Below are 10693 nucleotides of genomic sequence, written 5' to 3'. Positions count from 1 at the left end.
GGCTCCCTGAGAGGCTGTGATCCCAGGAAGGAGGCCCCGGGCTCCCCGACAGGCTGTGATCCCAGGAAGGAGGCCCCGGGCTCCCCGAGAGGCCGTGATCCCAGGAAGGGGGCCCTTCTTCCCACTGCTTCAGAGACGTCCCTTTTGTGACAGGGCCTCTTGACCTGGCTGGTTCTCCCACTGGCGCGTCCCCGGGGCCCTGTGTGTGGGGGGCACTCGGGCCTGCAGAGGTCAGCTGCCCGGGCCGCATGTGCTCGGAGACTTGGTTGCGGACGGCTGTGGTTGGTTGCGGTCAGCTGTGGTCCTCACGCCATGATCCCCGGGAGGCAGGAAGGGCCGCTGAGGAGGAGATGTCTGCGCCGGGTGCCCGGGGCAGAGTCCGGGGCTTCTGCTGAGGGACTGTGGGCCTGGCCCCGCCGAGGGGTGGATGTGGCCTGGGCAGGGCCCAAGCGTCCACGGCATCCTGCCAGGGGCTGTGTGGGGCTCCCTTGTGCCCCCAAAGGAGGGAGAGAGGACCTGCCCCCACCCCTGCAGTGCTGGCCCCACGGCGCCCCGACCCCTGCGCCTTCTTGGCCATGGTGATCACAGGCTGGCTTCCGGGAGGGAGAAGGGGTGCTCTCGTGATGAGGAGCCCTGGGCCTGCATGGGTTTCGGTGCGTTTATTTATGATTTCCCTCAGAAGGGAAGCGGGCTTGTTTGGGGCTATGCGTTTGCTTTTGTTTTTACCTAGAGTTTGCAAGCCTGGCTGGGTGGGCTCCTCACATGCTGGCCGCCGTCCCCCCAAGACGGGTCGGGGTCTCTGGGGGTAGCCCCACATTTACCGGCGCTGGGCCCCGGGACCACTGCACTCACCTTTTGCCGCTCTGAGACAGTCCTGCTGCTCCCCCGGCCCCTCTCTCTCTGCACCTCTCCTCCCCCAGGGCCACCTCTCCCTGGTTCCATCTTTCCAGCCTCCTCCCTGAGGCTAGGCGAGGCCTGGACCCCCCAGCGCAGCAGCCTCTAGCCTTGGGTTTGTCCTCTGCCCCCCGACCCGAGCATCACAGTGAGGAGCCAGGGACGTACACCCCTGGTTTGGTGCCAGCCCGCTCATCCAGCAGTGGTGAGACCCCGTCAGATGGTCCGGAGCTCACGGCGTGGCTGCACGTTGGCCGGACCACGCTGCACCCCCGGTATGAGCACCGCGGGCCCACTTCTGTCCTTGCCCCACTCCTGGCCACCCCTTCCCACCCTGGACAAATGGCCATGGTCTGTGGGGTGGCGGCAGGCTGACCACGTCCCCAGTGGAGCCGGGCTCCTAGGCTGGGCCTCCTGCTTCCTCCACAGCCCGCTGGCGTCCAGGAGGCAGCTTTAGAAAAGAGGAAATGGAGTGGCACCATTTGGAGTTTTGGGGGGACGGGCAGGCCCTCTGGAGTCTCCAGCCCCAAAGGAGAGACCCCGGCCGAGGCACCTCCCCGGGTCTCTGCCGGGGGGACGTGCAGCTCGGCATTCCGGATCGCCTGCCGTCGGGGCGAGCACACAGGCCGTAAACAGCCCATTCCTGAGCTGCTTGTGTCTGTGAATTCAGGAAAAACAAACAGCTCTGCGGGGATGGGCCGTTTCCTCCGAGAGCTGGAAGGATGTCGTTAAGTTGACAAAGGAGGCCTGTGACAGGGTCTGAGGAGCCCAGAGCGTGCCCTCCACCAGGGGGTGGGGGACACCTGGCCTTCCGCATCGCGGCCCTCACCCAACCCCTGAGCCCAGACTCTCAGTCACTCTTGCTTTCCGGGGCCTCTCGCCTCTGCCCTGGGCTTCCAAGCCGTTGCGTGTACCCATCTCCATGTGGACGACTGTGCTGGTCTCTGTCTGCGTGGACACATGCGGACCCTTCTGCAGAGCTCACAGAGCGGCCTGGCTCAGGGGGCCTGACTTAGGGGAGGCCCAGCCACCCGTCACAGGGTTGGGTGTGTGTGCTGACAGGACGAGCTGGGACTCTGGGCACCGTGGGTCCCCTTGCCAGGCTCAGAGCTGACTCCTCAAAAACTGAGGAGGCAGCCCACGGCCCAGGCTCTGGCGCCGGCAGGCACAGCCAGGGTGAGTCCCGAGGCCCCGGGAGCCAGCCTCAGATGCCAGCAGCAGGCGAGCCTGCAGCGGGATTGGGGACACGAGGGGCAGCAGCCCCCATGCCTTGGATGGACAGCCCCCCGCCCCCATGGAGAAGACGGCTCATCTGGTTCTCCCAGAAAAAAGGGCGCGTAAAGCATCTGGTGCCCAGGCTGGCGTCTGGAAGCAGCGTGCCATCTGTGGCCAGGCTCTCTGTGGAGGGTGGTCCTCAGGGCGGGGGGAGGGCTCCTGGGCGGTGGGCCTCCTCGGCCCGGGGTGGTGGTGGTGCGGGGGGCCCTGGGCGGTGGGCCTCCTCGGCCCGGGGTGGCGGTGGTGTTGGGGGCCGAGCTCCTGGGCACACACCGTGGACTTGCTTCCTTTGCAGCATTACGTTTGGGCTCCAGACCCTGCGGGCTGGGGCTCTAGCCTCTGAGCTGCCCAGCCCATCAGTGCAGGGCTCTCTCCCTGGCCTCTGCATGCAACAGGTCTTGAGTGGAGGGGCTTCCGGCTGGACTGACGCCCGTCCTGAGGCTCTGGGGCTGACCGCCGCCTGCTGTCCTCCTGCCCGCAGGTCACAGTCACCACCATCGGCTACGGGGACAAGGTGCCGCAGACGTGGGTGGGGAAGACCATCGCCTCCTGCTTCTCCGTCTTCGCCATCTCCTTCTTTGCGCTCCCAGCGGTAAGCGTGCTTAGGTTTGGTGGGGCATCTCCACGGCCCCTCAGCTTCCTCTGGGTTCTGGGAGCTGGTTGGGGTGGGGGCCACCCTGTGAGCAGACACCTGAGTGTCTGTACATCAGACCCCCAGCTTGCTCGCCAGGCGCAGGCTCTCTGGAGGCACTGACCTGGTCTGCGGGGCCCGCAGCGCAGAGCCGGGCCCAGGGCGCCCAGCTTGCCTGCCTACTGCTCCCGCGTCTGCAGGGCATGAGCCTTCCTTCTGTCCTTCCAGGGGATTCTCGGCTCCGGCTTTGCCTTGAAGGTCCAGCAGAAGCAGAGGCAGAAGCACTTCAATAGGCAGATCCCGGCGGCAGCCTCGCTCATCCAGGTGATGGCCCCACCCCCCCACAGCCTCAGCATTATCGTCTGGTCACCGGCCCACCGGGCAGGGGCAAAGGCAGGGGAACACACACGTGTCTGCTAGGGGAACCGGGCGTGGCCCCCGGCCCCCAGTGCAGCTGGACCCTCTCCCATGGACCCTCTGAAGGGTGGAAGGGCGGCGGGTCACGGCACGGACTCGCCTGCCCAGTGTAACCCCTGTCCCAGCAGCTGTGGGATGATGCCTGCCGGCTGGTGGGAGGCACGGTGCTGGGGAGCCCAGCTCCCCCTGTCCTGTGGGCCAGGCTTGGGGACGAGGAGGCGGCCTGGCCATTCGTGCTGTGCCCACTCCTCTGGACCTGTGGCCTCCGGCTGCAGTGGTCCCCTGAGTGTCTGTACTCAGCCTCTTCTGCATGGGGGCAGGTCTGGGAGGGAGGCAGGAGTCAGCAGGTGGCCGTCCCCCAGGGGGTCAAGGCCTGCCTGTGCAGCAGCCGGGGCCTCAGTCCTCCCGGCTAACCCAAGAGTGCGGGCCACTTTCTGGACCTACCTTTACCTCCCAGAGGCTCGCATCCCTACGGGGCCGGGGCTCAGAGCGCCAGGCCTTTTGTGGGTGGGGCGGGGGCTGAAACTGCCCGAAGGCCCCTTGTCCCCCTCACCTCAGGCTTCTGTGACGAGACTCCAAGCCCGACAGGAGTGGGGAGAGGCAGGTCCCAGAGGCAGGCGGCCCTGAGCCCCTGGACGTGGGCTCCAAGAACAGCCTGGAGCGTGGGGTAGGCCTCTCAGTGCCAGTGAAGCCTGGGCACAGGGACCACTGGCAGACCGTGGCATTCCGAGTGTCCACCCAGAGCCTGGGAGCAGCAGGAGCGCCTGGGGCTGTGGGCAGCATGGCCTGGCAGGGGCCGGGAGCAGGGCCATCGTCTTACGTCAGCCTGGTCGCGGGCCCCTGTGCCCACCAGGGAGGCCTGGGCCCCCAGAGCTGAAGGGCCCCCGGGGCTGCAGCGGAAGCTGCAGCTCAGCCGGGGGCCTCTGCCCTGTGCCTCTGGAGCCTGTCCGGAACCACCGTCTGGGGCCGGACGCTAACCCTGGACAGGAAGGAAGTGGAGGCAGCGGCCCTCGAGCCGGGGGCTTAGGCCCCACAGCTGGTTTTCTGGCCCCACAGCCTCTCTCAGGGAGACAGGAAACCAGGCAGCAAATGGCCTGCCTGCAGGGGGCAGTTAGTGGACTCCCCGCGGGGTGGATGTGCAGCCTCGCACATGCCTCCCAGGAGATGGGAGAGGCCTGGAGGGGGATGAGGGGCAGCTGGAAGCCCACTCCTGCCAGGGGGGCCGGGGCGTGGTACCCGGCTCCGGTCGCAGGGGCATCACCGCCCAGGAGTGTGTCCCTACCGCGTCTCCCTGGCTCCCGTGGCCGGCAGTGCTGAGGCCATCAGGGTGTGTCCTCCTACAAGCTCCTGGCTGCCCTCCTCATCCCCAACACCTCCTTTCCTCCAGGTCACCCCACGTGGCAGCTGCCAGGGGTGTCTCTAGGCCTGAGACCTTCACCCACACCGTCTGGAGGTTCCCAGAAACGGGGGTTTCCTGGGGGGGAGCGCTGCTTCCTGGACACTCAGTCCTGCCTCTGCTGGCCCGAGGCCCTGTCCCTTGGCGCTCCCTGTAAGCGCCCCACCATGGCGTCCCTGGGGGTGGACACAGAGGGACTGGGGTTCACAGGCTTTGTGCTGTCTGAGCCTGTGCACCACCTGGAGAGGTGAGGGCGGACCCCGAGCCTCAGGAAGGGGCTGGTGGGCAAGAGGCCCCGAGGCCCAGCCAGCAGGGGGGCCCAGCAGGCAGTGTGGCTGCAGTTCGCGTGGGCCTGTGGGTAACGGCTGCCCCTCCCGCTGGTTTCAGACAGCCTGGCGGTGCTACGCAGCGGAGAACCCCGATTCCTCCACCTGGAAGATCTACGTCCGGAAGCCGTCCCGGAACCACGCCCTGCTGTCCCCCAGCCCCAAGCCCAAGAAGTCCGCCATGGTAACCGCTGCGTTGCAAGTGGGGAGAGGCCACGTCACGGTCAGGATTTGTCCCTGACCCTTCAGTCCAGTGTAGCGCGTTGCCGTGGGCACTGGTAGTGTGCACCGTGCTGGGTTCCCACCATCCGAGTGGCCCAGGTCTGGCCCCGGGACTGGCCACACCAAGGCCAGCGTTGGGTAGGTCCAGAGGAAGCACCACGGGGAGATGCCCGGCTGGATCCTGGCCAGCCCTGCCGGTGGGGTGTTCTCCACAGGGCCTGGGTGTTGGGCTGTCTGTGCTGGGCAGGTGAGCGGCAGGGTGACCGTGGCTGCCTGAATCAGAGAAGAGGGCCTTGGGGGTCTCGGTACAAGGGAGCTGAAGCAGGCTTGGGCGTGAGTCCCGAGAGCACAGGTTGACCGGCCCAGTGGCGGCCTCCCTCTGGCCCGCACCCACACCGCCCTGGAGAGACGCGGTCTCCCAGGCGCTGGCTGCCTGTGAAGCCTCTGCGCCCGCTGTTTCCCCTGCCAACACTTCTCCCAGACCCCAGCGTGGCCGGCTTGCTCACTTCCTCCCAGTCACCACCTCAGAGGTGCATCCGCTGGCCCTCAGCCTGTGCACCCCGCTGCCCCATGCTCTCAGCCCCGCTGGCCACAGCCCGCATTGTCCCCTGCCCTGGAGCGTTCCTGTCTGCTTGCTGTTTGCTAGTTTCTATCCGCCTGCCCCCAAGGCTGTGAGCTCCCAGGGGACCGCTGGCAGCACCCCACGCTGCAGCACCCCCTGCCAGTGTGCGAGAGTCCCGGAGCCCGGCCCTGGCAGGTGCCCTGAGGGTGTTGCCACTGGTGGTCGGGGGGTCAGCAGAGGGGCCCGGCAGAGGACGCCTAGGACCTGACCACTTCCTCTCGTCTGATTTTCTAGGTAAAGAAGAAAAAGTTCAAACTGGACAAGGACAATGGTGTGAGCCCAGGCGAGAAGGTGCTGGCGGTCCCCCATATCACCTGCGACCCCGTGTTGGAGGACCGCAGGCCCGAGCCCTTCTCGGTAGACAACTACGACAGTGCTGGTGAGGAGGCCCCGCTCGCGGTGGGGGTGGGGGCAGGCCCTCCCTCAGCTCTGAGCAGGGCTGCCAGGGCCTGGGGCGGTCGGGGAGGCCTCGCGTCCGCTGCTAGTTGCTCTCGTCCTGGGGACAGCTGGCACTGCCACGCCTGCTCTGTCAGAGCGGGCCCCTGTCGCTCGTGGAAGTCCTGCCCTGTTCTGCACTGGGCTCTGGGTTTCTGGGAGCCAGGCCCTGCCTCGGCTGTGCTATATATGCCTGGCACCCAGGCCTGGCAGAGAAAAGGGGCCAACGGTTCATGTGGACCCCTGTCCCAGGGGGAGTGGGGCTGAGGGTCCTAAGCCAGCCTGTATGCCCGCGGCTGGCCCCTGCTCAGCTCTGCGCCTCTGCTTTCTGTCTCCTCCGTGTCCGCCTCTCCCCTCTTTCTGGGACCCCCAGGGTTCTGGCCGGCACCTGGACGCGCCAGTGTGTCAGGGGCTGAGGCTGGTGCCACTGACTGTCTCAAGCGTGGCCGAGGGGGCCCAGCCTGTGTGGTGCTGGTGGGTGCCTGGCGCCCCATCCGCCCGGTTTGTGGATGGCTAACCCGTGACGTGTCCTCTGTGTCTGGGCACAGCCTGTGGAGGGCTGGGGGTGCTCTGGGAGGAGCCACGGCCCCTTGGTGCTCCTGAGGCTGTCTGTGGGCATCCTTTTTGGGAAGCTGGGTGTGTAAGACCCAGCCTGGATGTCCGGGGTCTCCTCACATACCGTCGGGCCCCTGGGACGCGCCACCCGCGTGCCCACAGCAGTGGGCACAAAGGACAATTGTGCCCGCCATCCGGATCTGGGGCAGGACCATTGTTGCCTTGCAGATGGGGGCTTTCTGCGAATGCTGATGCTCAGGTCGGCACAGGGCGGAGCCACGCTCGCTGTTGGCTGAACGCGGAGCCCCCGAAACGCGGCGTCCATTCAGCCATGCGGCGTTGTGGAGCCCTCCGTGCTGCCTGCAGAATGTTAATGAGGGACCAGGGCTGGGAGTCAGGTGCCTTCTGTGGAATGGCCTCGCAAGGAGGGCTTGTTCCTTCCCTGCCAACGAGATAAGTCTGCCCAGCCCAGAGCCACCGGATTTCTAGAGCCTGAGCTGTTGGCTGGGCCCCAGGGATGCAGAACACCCCCACCCGAGGGATCCCTGACGCACCCACCTGGCGGCTCTGGGGAGCCCTGGGGTGGGAGCAGGGGTGTGCCTCCGGGGTAGACGCTGTCACAGGGACAGGCCCACAGCCCCAGTCCCAATACTGGGCACCACCCACTAGGCTGCACCCCACTTCCACGCTGAACCCTGACTTGAACCTTTCCGCTGCACACGCAGCGCCTGCCCACAGCACGCACCCCCAGCCCTGCCCACGGCGCCCGCCTGCCCAGGGCGTTACCTGCCTGCCACGCCACCCACAGAGCGTCCCCTCGCATGCCTCTCCCCGCCACAGGCAGGGCTCTCTGTCTCCGGCTGGCGGCTGCTCGGGCTCCTGCCCTGTGACTCTGGGACCCCAGGTCCTAGGCACGGCCGCTCTGTGGGTCCCAGAGCCCTGTTGAATCTGCTCTAATCCCCGGGCGGTGGCCCTGTCTGCAGGGCCAAGGAAGGGCCTGGCAAGCAGCAGGACCATCTTGGACAGAGGTGTTCAGGGGCTGGCTGTTCCTCTCCACGGTGACCTGGACGTGGCTTCCCACCGTTCCCCCGCCTCCTTCCTGCGGGGCTCCCCACGTGCGAGAGCTCTTCCCATCTGAGACCTTGCCCAGGCTGGTGGCCCTGGGCCTGAGTCATGACTGGAGCCCGCAGGTGCTGGGCAGGCCAGATGCCAGAAGGCTGCAGAGCAGGAGCAGCCACAGTCAGCCCTGTGCCCTGTGGGGTTTCCTGGGGTGGCACCCGTGGAGCGGTGAGCAGGACTTGGTCAGGACCCACGGGCAGGACTTGGTGGCAGGTCAGCTGGGAGCTTGCAGTGTCACGGTAGGGGGATGGGGAGAGGAGGCAGAAACCAGCTGGAGGGGGGACCTGTAGCCTCGGGGGTTCCCCAGGTATCGGCGGAGTTGGGGGCAGCGTGAGGTCTCTGGGTGAACAGACCCATCTGCTCCCATCACAAGGACTTCAGACAATTTCAGAGAATGAAGGGCGGGAGCCCACGTGCCCGCTCTGTGGAAGGACTGCAGCGACGTACAGAGGCCTTGCCTGCTCCAGTGGTTTCGGCTCCCACTCACGCCTTCTCCCCACCGCCGAGTCCAGCCTCTTGCCTTCCCGCGTGTGGAGGCCATGTGAGCCCCGCCCGGAACTGACCAGGGCCTGGCTGCCTGCCTCTGTGCCTCCACCTCCCTGAGCAGCGAGCGGCGGGCTGGACGGGTTCTCACGCCAGCACCCTCCTGCTTTGTGTCCTGCTGCGCCGTGTTTGCGTTTTGACTTTGTAGACCGTCCTCGGCATTAGGGGCTCTTTGTTGACAGTGGAGGCTCGTATTTGCTGACAGATTGGCCAGTTTTCTATGTCTCAGTTGGAGTTTAATTTCCTTCTTCCTGAAGCCGGTGCTGTCTTCCGGGACTGTCTGTCGATGGCCTACTCGGTTTCTGCATGTCTGAGATTTCTGTATTTTACTTTTGCTCTTGAACCATGGTCCAGCTTGCTAGAACAATACAGGTTGAGATCTGTATTTTCTTTAATTAAAAAAAATTTTTTAAATTGAAATATAGTGATGTACAATGTACCAGGCATACAACAAGGTGAGTCAGTTACACACATATTTATATTCTCTTTGTCATATTCTTCTCCACTGTAGGATATTAGAGACCTGCATTTTCTCTGCACAGTCTGGAAGTCCACCACCAGCTCCCAGCTGGTGTGACCTCTTGAGCTGACCATCTTCTGTAGGTGACCCATCTCTTCTGATGACCTTGAACCCCTTCTCTTTGACTTTGGTGTTCTGTAGTTTCACGACGAGGTGCTGTGACCCCTGACTCTGAGGGTTTGCGTCTTTCACCGAGGGGAAGATCGGCCCTGCCGGGTCACAGACTGCCGCCTGCCCTGACTGGCCTGGTCTCTCCTGGAAGCGTCTGCTCGACCCTCCTGGGCAGCGCTCCTCGCCGTCTCTGCTGCCGCCTGTCCCCGTGCCCCAGCGACTGCTGTCTGGTCTCCCAGCCCCTCACCTGTGTCTCAGTTTCCACCTGTTCTTTCTCTCCCGCGTGTCCTCGTGTGAGGGTCTCCTCTGCTTGGTCTTAGCATCCTGTATCTTCCTCGTGTGTGACGTCACGGCTTTGAGCCCCTTGAATGTGCTGGTCCCACCTTATCTGTCCTGGAACATCATCAGCTGCGCTCATGGAAGAGTCCGATTCTGTTCATAGCGGCCTCTCTGATGCTCGCCTCCTCGTGGGGCTGTGGGCTGAGCGACTGTGGATGTTTTGTATTGGTGGGTTCCTCTGGACTCTGGTTAAGGGAACACTGCTCTGGAGAGGTGACCCCGTGAACCACAGCAAGACTTGCGTGTAGTTGGTGTATAGGTGTGGGGTTTCCCAGACAACCTGTGTCATGGGCCCGTAAGAGCGAGTCTGAGCACGCGCACCGCTTGCACTCCAGGAAGACAGCCGCGGCAGACGGCTGCTCCCGCCGCTGCCGGCCAGTGCGAGCGTTTGCCCAGGCTTTGTGGTGCTTTGTCCGTGTCTGCCCTTTGGCTCTTGGCCCCTCTTTTCCATGTGGAGCCTCAGCTGCCAGTTCCTGCCTCATGTGGTTTCAGGTGCAGCCTCTTCCCTCCGGGGGGCCGCACGGTCCTCACTGTGGCTGCTCAGGCGGGCAGCCCAGGGAGCCTGTGGGTCAGAGCTAGGACCGCCTGCTTGCCCTCTCCACTGGGAGGACACGTCCCCGGAGCCAGGTGAGCTCCGTGGTGCCCGCAGGAAGTTTGCTCTGTTCCAGAACTTGCAGAGAGACGCTGTCACTCCTCTTGCCAGAAATGGAAGTCCTCCACTTGGTGACGGACAGAGCTGCTCCTGATGAGAGAGGCGGAGCGTCCCTGTTGGCAGAGGCTGGGAGGGAATGTTCCAGGTTGGGACTTCCCTGTGGATCCCTTGAATTCTACTTTTAACACAGATTTGGAGACCCATGCCTCAAATACTGAGTCACAGTGCTATGGGCAGGCCAGGGGTGTGTGTTGGTAATAAGCCCCTGGTTACCCTGAGGCCGGTGGCCTGGGAACCAGCATGGCTGTGAGAACAAGGCTCTGCTTCTACAGCACCTGGCCCGCATGCCACCTTGGTCTCACCTGGGTCTAAGCTGCTGTGTTCAGGACTAAATGGGCTCCAGGTGCCCTCCTGGTGTCCACCAGCCTGGCCTGGTCTGAGGATGTGGTGTTCCCCTGGCTCCAGTCACCACACTTCACTCACGCAGCCCCCAGATCACGGGGAAGTGGTCCCATGAGGTCTTGCAGGCCAGGGCCTGTGACCCCTCCAGTAAGGGTGAGAGTTCCAGATGGGTGTGTGACCCCTCCATTAAGCATGGGGGTTCCGGATGGGCCTGTGACCATTCCAGTAGGCATG

At 64.6% G+C, this 10693-nt stretch overlaps 1 protein-coding gene across 1 annotated transcript in view; it reads left to right on the top strand.

Annotated features, from left to right (window-relative positions):
- The window catches only part of KCNQ1 (potassium voltage-gated channel subfamily Q member 1), a 375829-nt gene that overhangs the window by 106693 nt on the left and 258443 nt on the right, over nt 1–10693 (top strand). Inside the window, exons 7-10 of the mRNA XM_040255313.1 lie at nt 2651–2761; nt 3029–3124; nt 5001–5123; nt 6018–6162. Of these exons, the coding sequence (XP_040111247.1) occupies nt 2651–2761; nt 3029–3124; nt 5001–5123; nt 6018–6162 (475 nt within the window). The remainder of the gene's footprint in view (nt 1–2650; nt 2762–3028; nt 3125–5000; nt 5124–6017; nt 6163–10693) is intronic.

The sequence above is a fragment of the Oryx dammah genome, unplaced genomic scaffold (assembly GCF_014754425.2).
Source record: "Oryx dammah isolate SB20612 unplaced genomic scaffold, SCBI_Odam_1.1 HiC_scaffold_15, whole genome shotgun sequence".
Lineage (NCBI taxonomy): Eukaryota > Metazoa > Chordata > Mammalia > Artiodactyla > Bovidae > Oryx > Oryx dammah.
The sequence above is the reverse complement of the archived record's forward strand: the minus strand, read 5'-3'. Positions and strand labels throughout refer to the sequence as shown.